Below are 21818 nucleotides of genomic sequence, written 5' to 3' on the forward strand. Positions count from 1 at the left end.
CAGATACCGGTCCATGGACCTATTGGAATCTGTGCTCTGGAACTCTCTTCTCGCCAACCTGAAGCTCCGTCGCATCGCTTCCCTCAGTCAAGGAGGGTCTCAAACGACATCTCCTTCTAGGAGAACTGCAAGAACATTCGACACATCTTGACATCATGTCCTAATTCTTACTGCGAACTCACTAGAGGAAATAAGAGGGATTGATAAACACATGCCGCGTCTTGTTCCTGCCACTGGTCGTTCACCATGGGTATTTCCTCTCTGTTGCCCACCTCAAACTGAAACTGACCCGCGCCAGCGACCTTGTTGCTGCGTACAGCATTTCTTGTTCAAATGATGGTGTCAATTAATATGCATAGCAAAATAATTGATGACGATGAGGCAGTTATCGATATTATACGTTCTAAATGTTCTCCATTCTTCGTGCGGACTTCCCTACACAAAGGATATCATTGGTCATCCTCTTGTTCAGGCGGCCGTAACCTAGGAAGACGCTTCAACTGCTGAGTCGCCCTCGTGAAGTGCACGTGCCGGAGGGGAAAAAGGGCGGTAAAGTGGGAAAGATGGAGTCTCGTTGGCCTGGAAGCCATCGTTGCACCATCCTGGGCCTCGCCTGGACTTTGCAATGTCAGTTCTGCGGGTATACACCCGGGGTCACGTGATGACCACTACCCTTCATGCTTCACCCCTTCCACTGTCGTATGGGACTGCCCCCTAAACCCCACTAAACATTAAATGCTACATTAAAAATGAATCAAGCTGCTCAGGACCCATATTTCAAAGTGCAGGGTTTTTTCATCGAGCACCAAGCCTCAAAATATATCTGACATTGTGCAACGTGCCCTTGAAAGTGAACTGTCCCCTCCTTGAAATAGACTTGTTCTTAGTTCCTCCTTGCTCTGCATCCGCCGCACGCATCCCCAGGGTGCCAGTGTAGAAATACAAGATACAGTATGCCTATGTTGATTGTTGACACGGTCTCCATGGAGACATCATGCAGGGGACATCCTCCCTGACGCAGGGCCGGCTTTAGCCCTGGTGGTGCCCGGTGCAACAATGTTTGTTGGTGCCCCTCCCAATGACCTCCTTCTCCACGGATTCCCTCACCACCCCCTCCACCAGTGCCCCTCAAGTCTCCATAACCACTCTCTCTCTCATGCATTTCTTTTCATTTATACCACCGCTCATACCAGTGTAAGGTGTCAGAGCACTTTACATCACATACATATTACATGAAGACAATGAGTTACACGTGTGTAAATCGGTGTATAGGAAATGTTACATCAGGCTGAGGACTACAAGGTGTAGGCGTTGCCTGCCATCCATACTGGTTCAATTCACTCGCCCAAGCCCACAAGGGCTTATTGGGTTTGCCCCTTATTAGAATCCATACTGGTAGACAGTATAGTTTAAGAGTGCTTGGTCTGGAGAAGCACAAACTCAGCATTTAGAACGTAACACCATGGTTGGGGGTTGGCTTTACTAATAAGAATTGATTTCTACCCAAGAGAACCCTTTTTGCAACATTATGATAATGAAAGACCGGGGGGAGGGGGGAAATAACGCTCTAATGTATACCTTGCAGTTTGCATAAAGCTCTTGGATGATAGTTAATAGCTTGCTGTTCTCGATTAGGATTTAAAATTATAAACTGCAAGTAACAAGAAGGGTTCTCTGACAGAAGCAGTAACACACTGATCTATTTACATTGTGTTCACTTTGTGATATGCATGGTACACTACTTTGCAACAGGCATTTCAACCTCCTGAGCTATTTTATGACCAGTCAAAGCTTCCACTAGGCAAAACTCAGATTTCTCTGCCGCAGCTCCATCAATCACCAGAGTTATCTTGACATTTTTATTATTGCCTGTAAATTGCTGGAGTCGAGGAACGATGCAGCAAGTGCTTTTAAAACCATATTTTACTTGAAAACACAGCACACTCCCAAAGTCAGCACCCAGTGTGGTGGCACCGATCACACCGCCCTGGAGCCGGCCCTGCCCTGACGCCCTGATGAATGTCTATCACATGAACAACCACAAATAGCTGCAAACAATGGACCTCTCCAGATCTCTGACAGCTCACAACCACTCGGAGCAGTTTGCGCTTGGCAGAGGTGAGTAGCGATAGCAGCCTTGGTGAACTCTGTGGCGCTGCACAGGAGATGTAAGTCAATCACACAAACTCTTATGCAGCCAGGATCCAGAACAAGGTCCCTGAGTCCATCAGCCTCCCCCCCAATCCTGCTCCATCTGAAGTCTGAACTCACAGTGGAGTTGAGGGTACATTTCTGCTCCCACAACCCTGCCAGCGTTCCCACCACTTGGTGACTTGACCCTGTACAGCGCTGCGAGGAAGGTTCCTGGGATACAGGTACCACATCCATACATACACAAAGAAGGTCTTCTTCTGGGCCCTCCTCAGCTGCCCCTCAGCGTAAGTGGGCGCAGAACCTCAATATTGTGGGAAATGGTTTATGTGAGGCTCGGACCAGCCCAAGAACCCTTTCTAAGATAACACCACACAAACACCGCCCCCCCTCACAACTAATGCACTGACTGAAACCTATCAAAAGAAATGTCAACTTCGTCAACCACCCATCAGACGCCACAGCCGGCCCGTCCCCCAGACACACCAACCAGCCCACCATCTCCACGTGGACTTCTATCACAGCCGAAGACACCACCTCGGCCATGAAAAGCATCCACTCTGGAGCCCCCATGGACCCCTGCCCCCCTCACATCCACCACCGCCATCGCACCCAAACTACAACACATCATGAACACCCCCTTCTAAACAGGCGCCTTCCCAGGTGACTGGAAACGTGCAGAAGTCAGGCCTCTGCTCAAGAAGCCCACAGCTGACCCCACCGACCTCAAGAACTAACGGCCCATCTCGCGCCTACCCTTCTCAGCCAAAGTTGCAGAAAGAACAGTCAACAGGGGACTGACACGATTCATCGAAGACAACGCCATCCTCGACCCGTCCCAATCCGGATTCCGGAGCAACGACAGCACTGAGACCGCACTACTTGCTGCCACGGACGAAATCCACACCCTCCTGGACCAAGGACACTCCGCAGCTCTCATCCTACTCGGCCTATCAGCAGCCTTCGACACCGTCTCCCACCGTACACTCATCGCCAGACTACATGACGCCGGCATACAAGGAACAGCCCTGGACTGGATCCGACCATTCCTCACCGGAAGAAGCCAAAGAATCAGACTGTCACCCTTCCTTTCCGACCCCATGATCATCACATGCGGAGTCCCACAGGGGTCGTCACTGAGCCCAACCCTCTTCAACGTCTACATGGCCCCCCTCGCTGCCATTGTCCGACAACACGGCCTCAACATTACGCCGATGACACCCAGGTCATCCTCTTCCTCACCAAAGACCCCACCACCACCAAACTCAACTTCCAGAAAGGAATGCAGGACGTCGCATCCTGGATGAGGAACAGCTGCCTCAAGCTCAACGCCAAGAAGAAAGAAGTCCTCGTCCTCGGAACCACCCCTTCAGCAGGGGACAACACCTGGTGGCCGTCCACCCTCAGAAGTCCACCGACCCCCTCGGACCACGCCAAAAACCTCGGCATCGTACTCAACTCATCCCTCACCATGAACCGACAGGACAATGGCGTCACCTTCAGCTGCTTCAACACCCTCCGAATACTCCGCAAGACTTTCAAGTGCATCTCCCCTGAGTCAAGAAAGACAGTCACCCACGCACTCATCACCAGCAGACTGGACTATGGAAACACACTCTACGCCAGTATCAACAAGTCCCTACTCCGCAAACTCCAGATGATACAGAACACCGCCTCTAGGCTCGTCCTCGACATCCCCGGCACAAACACATCAGCCAACACCTACGTAGGCTCCACTGGCTCCCCGTGGAGAAAAGAGTCACCTTCAAAATCAACACCCACGCCTACAAATGCCTACACAACACCGGACCCGAATACCTCAACGACAGAATCAACTTCCACGTACTTAAAAGGAACCTCCGATCCTCCAAACTCACACTGGCCGAAACCCGCGCACCCACAGAGCCAGAGTAGGCGGAAGATCATTCTCCCACATCGCAGCCAAAACCTGGAATGAACTCCAGGCAGACATCAGGCGCACCCCCTCCCTGAACACCTTCAGGAAGACTCTCAAGACCTGGCTCTTCCGTTGAACGGATCTTCTCCCCCCCCACCCTCTCAGCACCGTGAGACCCTCACGGATGAGTAGCGCGCTTTACAAACCCTGATTGATTGATTTGTACTGAGGTCTCAACACATCCGTAGTGCTTTATGTGACCCCATGCACACACTGACCCGTCATTGCATCAAAATCTTATTAAACGTGTCAGAGTCTGAGATTTCACCAAATGCATGTTATCACATACCCGCAGACTTGATACTACATCACAGTGTGTTAATTTGATGTCTCTAATTTCACTAAATGACTGCAGGGAGTGTACGTCACACTCACTCGCCCTTGATATATAAGCAAGTGTATAAGGGGTGAGGAAGTGACATCACATGTCCATTACCCTCACTGCGTTCATCGAAGTAGTGTACATTACCTCTCACAAGCCAATGTTTTTTTCCTTAACCAACCTTATGCACTTCATCAACATTAAGATTTCATTTAATAGAAATTGAGGAAATGACGTTGTACACCAATTGATCTATGACAGCAGTGCAGGAAGTGACATTGGGAGCAGCACCGACACCCACCGACCATGCACGCAACCTAGGATTCATCCTCGACTCCTCCCTCTCCATGTCTAAACAGGTCAACGCCGTCTCCTCCTCCTGCTACAATACCCTCTGCATGCTCCACAGGATCTACAAGTTGATCCCGACCGAAACAAGAAGAATGGTGACACAGGCCCTCGTAAGCAGCAGACTGGACTACGGCAACGCACTCTACGCAGGAATCCCAGCCAAACACCTACGACGACTACAACGCATCCAAAACGCCTCTGCCCGACTGATCGCCAACGTCCCCCGCCGCAGCCACATCACCCCCCACCTGAGAAACCTACACTGGCTCCCCGTCGACAAGAGGATCACTTTCAAGCTCCTCACCCACGCACACAAAGCACTCCACAACGCCGGACCAGCCTACCTGAACAGCAGACTCAACTTCTACGTCCCGACCCGCCAGCTCCGCTCCGCCAGCCTCGCCCTCGCCGATGTCCCCCGCATCCAATGAACAACCTCCGGCAGCAGATCCTTCTCCTACCTCGCCGTCAAGACCTGGAACACCCTCCCTACCCACCTACGACAGACCCAAGACCTGCTCGCCTTCAGAAGACTCCTCAAGACCTGGCTCTTCGAGCAGTAGCGTCTCCCCCTCCCCTCAGCGCCTTGAGACCCTCACGGGTGAGTAGCGCGCTATACAAGTACTCTGATTGATTGATTGATTGATTGATTGACATCACATGTGGTTTGACAATAATGGTGAGCCAGAAACTATTTGTCAGTGTGAAGATTTCTCCAATAAAGTAAGTGGCATCACCCACCCCTTGACTGCAGATTGGGTAGAAAAAAGCAGCAAGGCACACTTTATCCCAAATACACTGTGAGTCACATACAGCACCTTAAATTACGTATTCTTGTCTAAGGTCAAATTTAATTCTTCAATTACCCGTTTCTAGAATTGTGGCTCGTTGCAGAATATGGAGCAGCCTGGGGGTTTCCTGCAGAAATAACGCCGTCTCTGGGCTCCACGGATGAGTTTTGGGTACACTGTGAGATGGTGTTGTTTGATTGCATAGGATGGTGGTCTGTGTGCCCCATTAGGACTTTATTTCCACCTGCCTCAGTATCTCAACTGTCCTCTGGGGGTGGGCAGTAGGGCACTGAGACTGTCCGGTGGAGACAAGTCTGAGCGATGCAAAGTAAAAGTAAGGCTGACGCCCCGCTTGTTCACATATTACACATTTCTGCTGTTTACCATCATTTCCACTTCCCGCTGCCTGTGGGCTCTTCGGGGAGAGAGCATCAGGCCTCTGCAGACAGTACATGTTTGATTCATACAATGCAGCACCCTAAACTATGCTACAGTGGGCATCTAATGGAGCAACGAAAATTGTTTCTTTGGATGCCCACTGTGGCGGAACCAGCATTTGGATCACACACTGTACAGGATACAGTACCACAGAACACAAGAGATCCCCATTTTCTTAACCCTGGGTGGTGAACTCCTCTACGTTCACGGAGTTTGCAGAGTTTTCCGCACTCTGTGTTTCGCAGGGTACGCGGAGTTCTCAAAAACTCCACTGCGTGGAGCAGAGTTTTTTTCCTCGATCGTGCTCGTGAACGTCAAGTTGGTGAGTGCGAGCAAAGAAAGTCCACCACCCAGCAGGATTTTTCCTCGCTCGCGCATGCCAATGTCTAGTTGGTGAGCGCGAGCAAGGAAAATCAACTTCCTGGCGAGATTTTTCAACGCAGGCGGTCAGATTTCTCAATGCGAGTGGACGCGGCAGGTCACAACCTCTCGCATTGAGAAACCTTCCGTTCACTTTGAGAAAGCTGCAGCTCGAGTAGAAAATCTACTTGAGCAGCAGAAAGAAAGATGCACCCTCTTGCACTGCACATGGTGCCGGTCGCAATGGTTTTACTGCGCGTTACAAACACCCGGAACTCGAAATCATTGCGATCAGCATTACCCGAAAGCACTCCGCCGCTCGCAGAACTCCGTGCAGCGGAACTCTACGAACTCTGCCCAGGCTTACTTTTTCTCATTATCGTCCACCAGCTCCACAAAAGTAAAATGTAATTTAAAAAAAAAAAAAAATTTTAGCAAGGGGATTCACAAAACTATAACAATACTTTTCCTGTTCACAGAAGGGAGTGGTGCACAGAGACCTGAAGCTGGAAAACATTCTGTTGGATGGAAACCTGCAGGTGAAGGTGAGTGTCCTCTTGAAGTCAATGTGGACGAATCAGGCAGTGCTTGGAAGGGCTTGGAGGAGGTGTGCTGCGCTGGGCTGAGCTCTACTAATTTCATGCATTGTGAAAAAATATGATGTGAAAACATTTTACATGCATTTATTTTTACTGTATTAATACATTGCTTCTGAGATGGTATAGGATCTGGGAAACTTCCGTGAACACTTATTCAGTTTATTGCTTATACATACTTCCAATGTATACCAACAAACACGGTATATATCAGAGTATCATTGATAAAAATACTGAACTTACCCATTCTGACCAAAATATTGTTTACAAATAATCATTTTATTGGGCAGAGATTTTCTATTATTAATTCCAATGGAGCAATACCTTTATCAACAAAATTAGGGACATAATATTCTTGTCAGACAGCATTCAGTCCTCAATAGTCTGGTCTGCAGTATTCAGTGGAAGTCACTCTCTCTCAAAATATGATCTTCCCAAACCTCCTTTCACTGAGAACCCTGCTGAAAACATTTCAAGCACCAACTATCTCATTCAAGCTTAGTGAACCAGGACTGGACAAGGATGATAGAATTACCTGCCTCGTCAATTTCTCTACTGAAACCAGTAAAGTGCCTAGAGGTGATGCAACCTTACTATGTGCTTCATAGAAGTATGGGGTGTGTGCCTGATTTAATCCAGTAATGTTGGTTTTGCCAAACAAGTTCTGAATAAGTAAAGTATGGTCCACCATTGGTTATAGATTAAAAATAAATTTAATTTTTACTGTGCGTTGATTGATAGTTATGCTCCATCCATCCACAATAAAAATTAAATGTATTTTAATTCCATGACCAATGGTGGACGATGATTTATTTATTGAGAACTTGTCTGGCATAACCTGCATTATTGTTTAGTATTAGAACAGTGGTCCTTAAGCGCAACAGTTGAGTAGATAGGATAATTATAGACTTAAATCAGTACTATCATGCGAGTGTCCAGCCAGAAAATCAATTTAATAAATCAAAAATGTCAAAGAACAAAAATACAAACATAGCAATTACGTGGAACACAATCCTACATCCTACATGAACACATGACAAATACATTTAGAACAAAAACATATCAGGCAAGACGGGGTAGCTTGTTGAATATTGAACACAATTTCTAACAAGCTTAGAGAAACAGTAACTGCACTTTTTTTATCATGTGCGATTAACGTGCAAACTGTTTACATTAGTCGACGACGTTTCGATCCTTTAAAAACAATAATAGGATCATCATCAGGACAGTTAAGGTGCAAGCCTGAATCAATGAAAATAGCCTGTGGAAAATGGAAAATGAGGAAAAGGGAAGGAGATTAGGGAACGTCTAATACAGAGCCGTAAAACATTGTGCCAGCCGTGTGGCAGTCAATGTGTGAAGCAGACGCAACATGCACGTGGTTGAGTGCACTCCGACCATGAAATGGCGAAAGGTTAGACTTGGGAAGGTGATGCACAGTGACAATTAATGAAGTGCCTATATAAAGGATAAAGGATAGAATCACAGGAATGCTTGCAGCAAGGGATATACAACAAGCATGTGGTACGTCTGCCAAGAAGGTACGAGTAGCTGATGGACAGTGGGCTTGCTTGTGAGCGAGTGACCTGCATTACTGTCTGGTCTGGCGCTGGATGCCTTCTCCGACCAACACAGTTGACCAACTCTGTGCTTAATTTCAGCCGGTGGTTTCCAGTACTCGTCACTGGCACTTTATTGGCAACACCGGCACATATGACAGCTGTCACATGGTGGTGCTGTTTGCATAATTTAGAGATGAGCAGAACAGAAATTGTTTATTAATTTAGTATACATTAAAAATGACTAAAGTCTGCCATCCAAGCCATTTTTATACCTTAAAGGGCCTGGAATAGTCACAATTGTCACACATGTGGCAGGTGCTGGTTAGTAGGTGTGTTGGTTCTGTCATTGGCAGAGCTGGCATTGGGAGTGGGTGGCTGCACACCCGCTCAGCTGTTGAGGTGCCACTAACTCTGTGAACGGCGAGGCAACGCCACGTGGCGGGAGGCCCGCACTGCCCGCTGGCTCAGGCCTACACTGCGGTCCAGCAGGGCTCACACTGATTCTTGCCAGTCCGGACCGCCAGGACGGCGCATCATCGTACCCTGCACACCCACTCAGCACTTCAGGTGCCCCTACGACAGTGCACCGAAAGACACCGTCCCGTGGCGGTGTGCCTGTGCCTGCTGCAGTGTATCCGGTGCCACCAAGTCTGTGCTCCGCTAGCCATGGACGCCTTATGACTGAGTCCCGTGGTGTGTACATATCATGTCACCCCCGGCACTGGGCAATGTGAGGTGGCAGGGCCCTAGGCCCTCATGCATACATGATAACCACACAGAGACACCCAGTTAGAGTGCAAATGGCGTCCAGCACGTGTGCCAGGCTCTTTTTATTGGGAGGGTCACATGTCTTGTGACGCCTGTGCTTGATGGGTGTGGTGTGAGTGTACACCAGCCGTGAGGGAGTGGCTGTGGCATGCTGAGAACTAGACCTGTGAGCAGCAGATCCCTACAGGGAAGACCTGGGACATGTAACATTGTCGTCCCCCTCTGTGAGCGTAAGCGGAGTGGGCTGTCCTGGCATATGCCAGTCCAGTGTAAGGGTGTGAACAATGACCCCGGTTCTCTGGGCATGGTTCGGTCCTGGGCTGGACAAGGAAGTAACTAATTGATGTGTCCCTGTTGTGGTGTCGGCGCCACCCGGACCGCAATCGGAAATGTGTCACCTTGTGACCCAAGTCCCACAACATGAGCAACATGGACGTAAGGGGAAATTACTGACCCTACATTTATCCATACTTCCACACTTGAAAGATCATAGACATGACACATCTGTGTTAACATGAATGTTTATTGCACATTCAGTGGAGTGTTGCAGCCGGAGCAGAACAGGGCCATGCAACCCCACTTTACATTGTTAACCCGTGGAGGGCCGGCCAGAGTCCTTCAGGGAATGACAAGTACATCAGAAGAGGAGGAGTTCAGTCTGCAGTCTGATAGCTGTGTCATTGGTGACCAAACAGAATATGGCAGTCCATGTCTAGGTCCAAGGTGAGTGTCGCAGAGTGCATCGGGGGAATGTGGAAGGTGATGATGCAGAGGGCAGAACCAAGCAGAAACAGGTCACATGGCAGAGATGAATGCTACTGCCTCCTTCTGACCACGAAGGCAGATTCATCCGCATCTTCGTCCTATGCTGTTGCATGTGCCTCACATGTGGGTGGTGGTGTTCTGTCTCCAGCACTGTGTGGCAGTGACACATCAGGGGCCAGAGGTGGAATGTCTGCTGCACTGTGTGGCGCTGACACATCAGGGGCCGGAGAAGTGGATGGGGTGGTAGCAGCAGCATGCATCAGCGCCAGGCCTTGTGACAGCAATGCCATGAGGAGGGTCTTTAGGGCATTGAGGGACCCAACGACCTCTCGCTGGTGTGCAGCCGTGGCAGCCGCTCTTTCCGCCTGCGTCCGCTCCATGTTCTCCATGAGCCTTCACATGTGTCCCAACTTCTGGGCGAGATCGCTGGAGGCACTCTGACTAGACAGTCGTTCTTGTCGCAGAGTCAGAAATCTAGCGATGTCAGCCATGGTTCGTTGGAGAGCTTGGAGCGGACTTTGGGTGACTGTGAGTGGTCCCTGATGGGACTTAGACACCCACTTATGGCGTCTAGTTTGGCTGCCATGCGGTCAAACCCAACCTGCACCTGTTCAGCCAGCTTCTCCTGGCACCCCAACACACGGCGTTGGAAGGCCATGTGTTCGTCTGGGTGGTCCTGGGAGGCAGCCGTGGTGGTGTGTGCTGCCTGCTGTGTGTTCTGTGCAGGGGGTGGGTTCTCCTCGTAGCAGCTGGGCTGGCCTGCTCCTGGAAGTGGGCTGCGGAGGCTCTCCACGAGCTGTTGGAGAGCGTCGGAGTCAAAGGTGTGGTGGTCCTCTTCGTCATCAAAGAAGAGAGGTTCGGACTGCTCTGCAGGAGGTGTTGGATTTCCCCCTGCAATGTGAAGGGGAGATGCAGTTTAACATTGTGTTCCCATGTATGTGGACGCATTGTACATGTTTACATTCTGACTGCATGACAGTGTAGATTGTGACTGTTTGGGGGGAGCTGTCTATTTGATGTGGGACAGTGGACATTCCGACTACATCACGGATGTGTGTTTGTACTTGTTCATTGTCAACTCACATTTCCCTGCAATGCCAAATGTGATTGGCCAATTTCTATGCACATGCGACACCAGTTGTGTCCACTGTTCTGTTGTGGATGTGTTGCGGTTTATACCACATTGTTGTCAATGTTGATGTGCTCTGCATTTAATGTGTGTGTGCCGCATTTTGGGGGAGTCGCCCCTGCAGCTCTGATTTAGCTTCCCCTTATTCCTTACATGCGTTGTGCCTCTGGCTTCTGTGCTTATGCAGTGGTGAGATGTTGCATACTTGTGTGCATTGGTGTCTTGGTGGAAGTTGGGGGCCTGGGGCATGGTTTGTCCACAGATGTGCTATGCTTAATTGTGCATTTGTGCCATTGTACCCATCTCCCCCCGTCTCCCCAGTCCCTGGTCGTTACTCACCCTGTTGCTGTTGTGTCCGGTCATGTTGAGCAGTGTCCGGGCCCCCAACTTCTGCCACCGTCTCCCCACTGATGACAGTGGACACCATTTCCTCCATCTCGTCCAGCTCCTCCTGTGGCGCTGGACACCCACCTCCAGTCTGCATTGCTGTCCTCTGTACTTGCTCCAGCTACCTCCATTGTGCTTCACTGTTGTTCGGCTTTTGTTTGTATGTTTTTTTTTTACTTTTATAGTGCATTTTCCCGCATGACGCGTGGGAATTGCAGGCCTGTGGCTGGTTTTCGCTGATTTTTGTATCGCGATTTAGGGCATCGCAGGTTTTTCCCTGTTCGTGTTTCGTATTTTTTCGGCGTGGCGTTGATTCTAACGCAGTCATTTGACCCGTTATCGTGGGACTATCGCATGGTGCCGCTGGGTTGAGAATACTACTTTAACACGGCATTGTTTTCCCACGATAGACTGCGATATGCAAAGTTGCGGTAAGCTAATTTTGTGATGATTATCACACCTTCTTGAGAATATCCCCCTACATTTTTAAGGGCATATAGTGGTCCCTGGGACCACTGCTTCCCCCTAAAAAATATTTTCTCCTGCATTTGCAAAGGGGAAGTGGTCCCCTGAGGACCCCTTCCCATTTGCGAGTGCATTACCACCCTCTTGAAGAGGGCAGTAAATTGCGAGTGTTTTGCGACCGCAATTGCAGTCGCAAAACATTCTTACGTAGGGTAGCGAGTCGCACTTAGGGAGGGACGCCCTTGGAACGCCCCTTCCTAATTGTGAGTCGCAAGTCCTATTTCATGAGTTGCAAATAAATTGCAACTCTCTAAACAGGGTTTGTACATGGCCCTATTAGTTTTTGCATGCGCAAACGGGTCGCTAACCCATTTGCGCATGCAACAATGGGTCCTACATCTGGGCCCAAGTCCCAGGGCCCTTCTCTGAAGGCCACTGCAGCCTGCACTGCCCATTGCCCCTGCCAGCGCTGCCAGTGACTGTACCAACACAGCAGCTATCCATTGCACTCCTACAAGTGTGACAATTCAGACTACTTCAGGCCCCACAAAGCTATAATAATGGTGCGAGAGGCTGGTATTATTCATTGTCAATGCAAATTGACTTATTAAAGATGGTTGTAGTGCTCCTTTCAAAATGAAACAGACAGCGCCATCATGTGGTGGACTGACACTAGTGCCAGTGTTGTCAATTAAGTGACAGGGCCGACCATCGGCTAAAATTAAACACTGGTGAGCAGCTGCCATATACCGTCACCACAAAGGGAACAGATAACAATAAATGGAGTATCAAGAGACCTTGTTGCTTTGTGAAAGGGGGCAACCGATTGACAAAATGTCATTTAGCGGTGGGGGGGGTCCAAAGATGACTGCACCTCAGCTAGAGTACGCAGCTGAAGGTGCATTGGCTTTTGGGTGGTGGGCGTAGGAGAGGATTCCCTGAGGGTCCCACTGGGCAGCGTCGCCTCTCCATGGAGTGCCCAAAAGACTGACGCTCATGCCCCAGGTTCTGGCACTTAAACTCCAGAGCTCTCATAACCCTGGAGCCTACTTCTGAAGTGGAAACTGAAGACGTTTCAATCAATCAGGGATTTGTGAAGCATGCTACTCCCCCATGAGGGTCTCAAGGCACTGGGGTATGTGTGAGAGAGCAGAGAGAACGAGTAGAGCTGGGCCTGAATCTGAAGGTATCCAGGAAGCTTGAAGGACCACCAAGTGTTCAGCAATCCTTGAGACCCGCGTGGTCAAAGTACAGAACAGGTAACTGCCCAGAGATAAGATCGGCCTTAAATGGCGCCCTGGTTGACCTCCTTGTAGCACGTCCACCAGGGTTTAGAAAAGATTCAACAATTAAACTGGTTGCCTTTCCGCACCTGGCCCAAACACACATGAGTGAAGGCTCTGAAGCTGGACAGGTAAGGTGCCTCCTTGGCAACGTCAACTACCCCACCACCACTACACTCGTATCTTAGCTCCACTCGTTTTCCTTCCTAGTTTCCCTGCACTTCCACTTGGCATCAGAGAGTGCAACTCACTCCTGGACCTTAAAACAGCCTTCACAAGTCATTACCAGCAGCAAACATTCCTCACAAGCAATTCCCAGCAGCAAATAGCGCTCACAAACAATTCCCAGATGCAAACAATCCCCACAAGTCATTCCCAGCAGCAAGCAGCACTTAAAAGTCATTCACAGCAGCAAACAGCCCTCACAAGTCATTCCTAACAGTAAACAGCCCTCACAAGTTACTCCCAGCATCAAACAGCCCTCACAAGCAATTTCCAGTAGCAAACAGCCCTCAAAAGTCACTCCTAGCAACAAACAGCCCTCACAAGTCATTCTCAACAACAAAAAGCCATCACACTGTATTCCCAGCAGCAAACAGTCCTCACAAGTCATTCCTAGCAGCAAGCAGCCCTCACAAGTTAATCACCGGCAGCAAACAGCCCTCACAAGCATTTCTCAGCAGCATACAGTCCTCACAAGCCCTTTCCAGCAGCAAACAACCCTCACAAGGTACTCCCAGCAGCAACAGCCCTCACAAGCAATTTCCATTAGCAAACAGCCCTCAAAAGTCACTCCCAGCAACAAACAGCCCTCACAAGTCATTCTCAACAACAAAAAGCCATCACACGGTATTCCCAGCAGCAAACAGTCCTCACAAGTCATTCTTAGCAGCAAGCAGCCCTCACAAGTTAATCACCGGCAGCAAACAGCCCTCACAAGCATTTCTCAGCAGCATACAGTCCTCACAAGCCATTTCCAGCAGCAAACAGCCCTCATGAGTTATTCCCAGTAGCAAACATCCCTCACAAGTCAATTCCACCAGCAACAAGCCCTCACGAGTGATTCCTAGCAGCAACCTTCTCTCACAAGTCATTCTCAGCAGCTAGAAAGTAAAGAATGATTGTCACCTTACTCTACCCGATGTCCATGTAAATATGTCGTTTAGTTGGTGTGTAGTATGTTTATCTGATGGTCGTCTTCATTGTTAAATTTATAATGTTTGGTCTCTTTGTAGTCATTTAATCCGCTTTTATCCCATCTTCCACCTTACAGCAGTTCTGAGTGGAATTATACAGCTGTTAACAAAGTCCGTTAGGTATACCATCTGGTTCTTAGGACTTGGAAACACTGAGGGGCATATGTACAAGCCCCTATCGCCATGGTAACGTCACGTTTTGTGACGTTCCCATGGCGATAGGGCCTTGCCTTATGTACAAGGCAGTGTTAAGTCACTTGACGTGGCTTAACACTGCCTTGTACATAAGGCCCCTCTCACGCTATGGTTAGCATGAAAGGGGCGTGCAGTGGGTGTTGCCGTGGGCGTTCCACCGCACCACCCATTGTTTTTGACGCTGCCCCTTATGTACAAGGGTGGCGCGCATAGGAGGCAGCGCCAAAATTAAGACCAGGTAAAAACTAGACTTAAGGGGGCGAAACGAGGAGAAATGCATTATTTCTCCTCGTTTTTGCTTTTTCCATGTGTGCTGCCTCATGCAGCACACATGGAATAATCAACATGCCATGGTTTATTTATGTACAGGACGGTGTCCTTTCCTGTACATAAACAAACCTGTTAAAAAAAATCCATTTTGTAACTTTCATGTGTGTTGCATGAAGCAGCACACATGAAAGTTACAAAATGGCATTTCAGGATTGTTTATGTGCAGGAAGGGACACCTTTCTACACATAACCAATCCTTCCCTGCACACAGACACCCTTGCACTCTGGTGCAAGGGTGCCTGCGTTGCCATCGCAGGGAGAAACGCAAGGCTGCACCACATTCCTGTAAATAGGGTGCAGCCTTGCGTTTCCGAAGTGGCGGAGCGTGGCGTTAAGCCCAGGAGGCTAAAGCCACGCTCCGCCACTTCATTGTACATATCCTCCTGAGTTCTTCAGTCGACGTGTGCAGAAAGTTGAATGGGGTTCTGCCTTTTTAGGACTGGAAGGCTCCTACATTGATGAATGTTTGAGTGAGATGTGGCAGGGAGGTGGAGTGACGCCTTCATGAGCAGGAGCTGAATGTCCACCATAGATGTCACTCCTTCATCGGTGTGCATGAGACAAACTCAAGGATTGTACATCTGACACTTTGTCACGCATATCCTCCAGATACGATGTTCATCTCTATTCCACAAATCCTGCATTATTGGAATTTGAGTGGGTAGAAGGGCTACACCCACAGGAACATTTTGCACTGCACATAACACTTAATTGGAAACAGAGAATCCAGTGTCACCCTAGAGCCTACTAAAACCCTTCAACAGATAAAACACCTAATTTATTGAATTATTTAATATTCTAATATACTAAGGGCCATATGCATCAAAGGGTTTTGCCCATTCTGTGTCAATGGGAAAATGTGTTCATGCATATGGCCCTAAGGACTTAGCTGCCAGGGCTCGTAAAACCGGGACAATCCGCACATGAGAGCAGCTTGAAGGGTGGGGGAACAGGGTTAGGCACAAATGTCGGTTCTGGACAGATGCATTTTGAGTCATTTCAGAAGAAGAGCAAGTCAGGTTTATGTCTTAGATCAGTTCGAGAGCCACAACTGTGTTCTGTGAAGTGTATTGTATGCAGAACCATTTTGTTAGTGTTGAATAAGGACATGTGTTTCATAAATTATTGAAAAAGTCAAGAATTCATGTGGAAGTGGCAAAGCAAAAAACTGAGGGACTTATTTGCGACAAAGTAACGCAGCACGGTGCTGCAAGCCATTTATCTGCGCCGTGCTGCGTTACTTTCAGAGCACAGGGATGCGTCATATTTACAACAATATGACGGATCCTTGTGCTCTTCCTTGCGCTGACACACAATTGGCTGCCATGCGCCAACGCAGGCCCCCTTGCACCATGGTGCAAGGGGGCCTGCATTGCGGGGATGATTGTTTTTGGGCAGGAAGGGACACCTTCCTGCACAAAAACAATAACGAGAGGTGTTTTCCTCTTTCTATGCATTCTGCAGAATGCGGCACGCATAAAAAGAGCAAAAAAAGAGGTGAAATAAAAGTATTTCTCCTCGTTTGAGGCGTAGGATTTTGACGCATTCCCAGGTTTACGAATGGTTGTAAATCTGGGAATGCGGCAGAATCCATGGTTGTTGTGTGGGAACACCAACAGCAACACCCATGGCACACCCCTTCCACGCAAAGTGCTGCTTGAAAAGGGGACGTATTTACAAGGACACAAAAGGCCAGGCAGGGTAGCTTCATGTGTCCTTGTAAATATGAGGCAGCAAAATGTCCTGCCGGTGCGTCACAAAAAGTGAATTTGCAAAGTTTTCCCTAGATCTTAGAGTGGGTCACAACTAACCCTGGGCGTAGTTCGCGAAGTAGCGCTACGCGTAGCTACGCAAAGTGCACTTCGCACTACGCGAGCTACGCGTAGCACTTCGCGAACAAGCATCCGGCACTGTGCAATCATTGAAAACGGCATCTTGCACAGTGCGAGCTGTAGTTTTCTGCCGCTGGAGTAGATTTTTACTCGAGCGGCAGCTTTCTCAAGGCGGACTAGTAGTTTCTCATCGCGAGCGGTCGTGAGCATTCGCGACCACTCGCAATGAGAAACCTGACCTCCCCACATTGAGAATCTCGCCGGAAGGTTTATTTTCCACGCTCGCGATCGGCAACTTGATGTTGCTGATAGCGAACGAGGAAAAACTCTCGCCGGGATGTCATTTTGTTTGCTCGCGGTCGCCAACTTGACGTTGAGGACCGCGAGCAAGAAAAAAATGACCGCTGCACTACGCTACGCGTGTTTGCACTGTGCTACGTGAAATTCGCGTAGTGCGAAGTAGCGCAAACTTCGCAAACTACGCGAGCGTAGCGTAGTGCTTTGCCCAGGCTTAGTCACAACAATAAATTCCCAAGTTATAGAAATTGTTTCCTGGAAAAGCTCTCCGGGCACTCATTTAGAGAAACATGCCCTCTGCTGCATCCATGGCAGGTTTGAGGAGTCCTTGTCCATCCTTTTACCAGAGGGAAAAAGTCCACCCAGCTACTAATGTCTAATACCTGGGCTACAGTATTTCAGTTTAACTCATTTTGATGTATTTGTAATCTTAATATGTATTTCTTTATCTAAAAATGAATATATAGTACGCTTCTGTATCATGAGGTGCAGTCATGCCAAACTGGAAAACCTGAGTAGGCTGTTGATGGTCCTAGAAAGGGTCAGGCCTCCTGAGATGATTGATTGGAGGTGATAAATGGTGCCTATGGATGCGGGAAGTCTACCCTAGAGTGCAATTGTGCCTCATAGGTGCCTGACATGGACATGACGTATGGACACAGAGGGGGATCAGGGCACCTGGGCAGCTTTGCTGCAAGTACAGCCTCTCCTGAGAGGTCTATGAGAGAGGGCTGCAGAATTCAGAACCTGCCTCGATGCAGGGAGAGATGTGGGCGTACCTTGCCCCACCTGAGGTCCGATGATAGCAAAACCCCTCCATCATGTCGGCCAAGTGGCCCACAACTTTTGGGAGTCTCCAGAAAATGAAGGCTGCCTCCTGCACACCCAAAATTGGCCATGGGACGAGTCTTCTGCTTGAGGCTCAGTCTCCGGCCGTGCTTAAGTAGTTCATGTGCCATTAACAAGAGTAGAATCTGGCAGGTCAATACCCACACCTGTATGAGGCCCGGTGAGGCTGTGAGTGCAGGAATGATCACAGACTGCACTTACAAGAACCTTCTGTCAGGCTGAGATACCCTCTACTGACCTTGTCTCCCCACCTTTAACTGCTTGTGATATTTTTCAAATTTAAACGCCTTTCTCCATTGTTGGAATTTTGTAACAATGATATTTCACCTGCAGCTGTCGGATGGCTTTCCGCCCAACATCATAATGAGGCCCTGAATTGCTGTTTGTTTGCAGAACATGCATCCAGAAATGATTTCTTACCAGATGTGAAATGGAAATAACTGGCCATGCTTGCATCTTAGAGGCCGTCTTTATCAAACGGTGCCCTGGTTTCGCTCTTGACAGAAATCTAACAACAACACTTCGGGCCTCATTTATGAAAAGTGACGCATCACTGCGTGAAAACAGTGATGCGTCACTTTTCACTGCGCCCTCCCTGCGACTCCAATGATGCGTCATGTTTACAGTATGACGCATCATGTCGCAAGGAGTCACAGATACGTCAGTATTTCTGACATATCTGTAGGCGCAAAACTGACGCATTGCTGGAGTGTGTCACAAAAGTGACGCAACTCCAGCCATGTGTCCTTTCACATGGGGCAAGCCCCATGTGAAAGTGCCTGCGTCAGTCTTACGCCTGCTGTGAGGCAGGCGCAAGATATCGACGCATTTGCACCCTAGAAGTGGCGCAGTGAAATCTTGTAGATTTCACTGCGTCACTTCTACGATGCTTACATACGCGGGAACGCCCACCCTGCATACATTATACCTGACGCAGGTATAATGTAGCGCAGGGGTTTACAAAGTGACGCATCTAGGTAGATGCGTCACTTTGTAAATATGGCGCATCATGGCGCATGTTTTACGCCACTGGTGCGTCACAAAAAGTGATGCACCGGTGGCGCAAAAGTGACGCAGGGGCTCATAAATGAGCCCCTTTGTTCTTTTGTGTAAAACTGTAGAGGAGAGGAGATATTGCCGAAACTGCAGGCTGTGTGGGCGGGAAACACAGGATCAAATCCTGGCTACTACGCTTGACCTAACTGTGTGACCCTAGGCAAGTGTTCTACTGTCCATCATTGTCTGGCTGCATGTATGCACCTGCAGAGAGTCGAGCGAGCAGCCGAGGAAGTCTGTGTTCGGTTAGCACAGCCTTGATTGCCCCAAATTGCCGTTGGTTTGAGGGGGTACACCAGTGCTTAGTTTGTAAAAGAAAGAGTGCGAGGGGTGAAGTTCTGCTCAGAGGCCCGCGGCCAGGGCCATTAGAGATGTGGCCTAATGGCTGGAACGGTCGTCTTTGGAGCTGCGCAACCCGGTTTGAGTCTCGGAGCCACGCTCAACATACTGTGATTCTGAGCAAATCCCTCAATCTCCCCATGCTTAACAGCATGAATGTCTCCGTCCGTAAAGTAACTGGTGCTCAGGTAAAGCGCTCTGATACCTTCGGGTTGAGTTTGCGGTATATAAAACTCAATAAAAAAAAATACACATAGGCGCACCTAACACCTAGGCTGCGTAGATTTGAATGCACCTCATGCCTCTATAAATCATGACCAGCCCCCCCCCCCCCCCCAATCATTTATCTCACTCTAAGGTTCCTGCTTTCTCCGTTTGTGAAGGTTTTTCCGTCTTTCTCTTCCTCCATCTTTTTGATATGTTTGTATTTTCCTCCGTTGCTCTCTGTAAGAAAGTAAGTGTTGGTGGCCCCCACCGGCAACCACCAGCTCAAATTAAGCACTGGCTACACTGAAAAGTACTTGAAGAAATGTATTTTAAACGAGGCAGTTTGCGGCTTTTGAAGAATGTTTGTAATTTTTTGATTCAAGGAGCCGGGGACACAGCAATCAGCAGATGTATTGTGCTTTAGCAGATCCCACACTGTACAGCACATGCTTCCTGGCATGCAAGGGGGTGTCTTTCTTTGGTGCAGCAGGTGCAGTGGCACCGGAGCCCAGATGGGGCTACTGACAGGGGTGGACCTTGCTGGGTAACATTGGAGGAGATTGCGCTTCACATTTTACAACTATCACGCTGGCGTATCATGTTAAAAATTAATTATACGAGAAGCGGGGGCATGGGGGGACGAAGGGGCTGTGGAACGGGAGAAGAGAGTGGATTGTCAGGGTACTTAAAACTCATCATCTTGTAAAATTACCAACATGTTTTAAGATCTTCAAAACAGAGGACACTGTGTGTGTACTTTTGTCTCTGTGTGTGAGTACTTTTGTCTGTGTGTGTACTTTTGTCTCTGTGTGTGAGTACTTTTGTCTGTGTGTGTACTTTTGTCTGTGTGTGTAAAAGTCCCAGGTGAAATCCAACAGACACCTCACCATAGCAGTCTGGAAGCACCTGTATCCTACAACTTATTAGGGGGGTGTAATACCCCAAACTCACCCTGAAGCCACGCCCGTGCCCAACGAACCCTGTTTATTGCTGTATTTCATAATTCGAACAGCAGCTGGGGTGGTCCCATTTCCTTCCTTGCACTAGGTCCGTGGCACGCTGGTACTCACCACATGCACACTCCGTCGTGCCCCCCCCCCCCCCCCCCCCGGAGGGGCAGGAGTGCACAGGCCTTGGCAGCGGGCAGTGCCAGCCGATAGCGCGGGCATGCACTTGCTGTGTTGATAACTTGTGGAAACAGCTCCACAGAGAAGAAACAGGCCCCGGGGTGGGCTTCTCAGGCGCCCACCAGCTGAAGCGCAGCAGGACAAAAATAGCCCGCATTTCACAGAACTTCTAAAAATACTCCGGGCTGCTGATTGGGCGCTGCCCCTCCGCTCCCGTGCCCTTGTAAGGCGAGCCCCTCAGGTTGAGTGCGCCGGAGACATGCCTGGAATGTCCTTGTCCGGTGTCCTGGGCGTCTGCATTCCCAGCCGAGCCCCCCGTATCTGAGCCCCAGATGCAGCCCCCGTGAATAACCGGATGCGCTGGCATTCCTGGCGTGCCTGTCGCCAAGCATCGGTCTGAGCCACGTGGGGTGACGCAGTTCCGCCCTCTGTGTTTATGAGCATCGGCGCCCATTACACGTTGTGCGCGCACACACAATGTTCCACTGATGACCGTGACACGACCTTCCTTTTATAAGGTGTGCGCTTTCCGTCCAAATCTACTCAGAACAGCAGAGCTTTGAACGTCCCCTGGTGTGAATTCCAACTCTCCAGTGGCAACTGGCTTCTGGATCTATTTCTGACTTTGGTTTTTGCTGCCGGGCTGCATGAGCTCGATTCTGTAGAATGCACGGAAGCCATTGTGCAACAACATTTCTAGTTTGCGCAGATTGTGCAGATGTAATTGTGCACCTCCACCTCCTGACAAGTGGGAAAACATTGTTATCAATCCAGCAGGCAAAAATGACCAGAGGCCTCCCCTATTTACCAACGCCCCCACCTTATTTATAATAAAACACACTCTAAAAGGCCTTGACGATCAGGGACAGATCTTCGGGGGTGGGGTGGAGCCCCCCCATTGATTGTCAGTCGGGTAACTTGTCCCCAGTGATTGACAGCTCGGATCTGTAAAGTGCTCGGTGACTTCACCTCTGTGCAAAGTACGACGTCGTCACAGGACTCAGAGCAGAGCGCAGCTGTTATCAGATCTCAGCGCTGCGAACGGACGCACCACTGACCTCATGC

At 49.3% G+C, this 21818-nt stretch overlaps 1 protein-coding gene across 1 annotated transcript in view; it reads left to right on the forward strand.

The window, feature by feature from the left end:
• Positions 1 to 21818, forward strand: part of LOC146797309 (NUAK family SNF1-like kinase 1) — a 115126-nt gene that overhangs the window by 71575 nt on the left and 21733 nt on the right. Inside the window, exon 4 of the mRNA XM_085624297.1 lies at positions 6850 to 6915. Coding sequence (XP_085480423.1) covers positions 6850 to 6915 — 66 coding nt within the window. The remainder of the gene's footprint in view (positions 1 to 6849; positions 6916 to 21818) is intronic.

This window comes from Triturus cristatus, chromosome 9 (genome assembly GCF_964204655.1).
Source record: "Triturus cristatus chromosome 9, aTriCri1.1, whole genome shotgun sequence".
Lineage (NCBI taxonomy): Eukaryota > Metazoa > Chordata > Amphibia > Caudata > Salamandridae > Triturus > Triturus cristatus.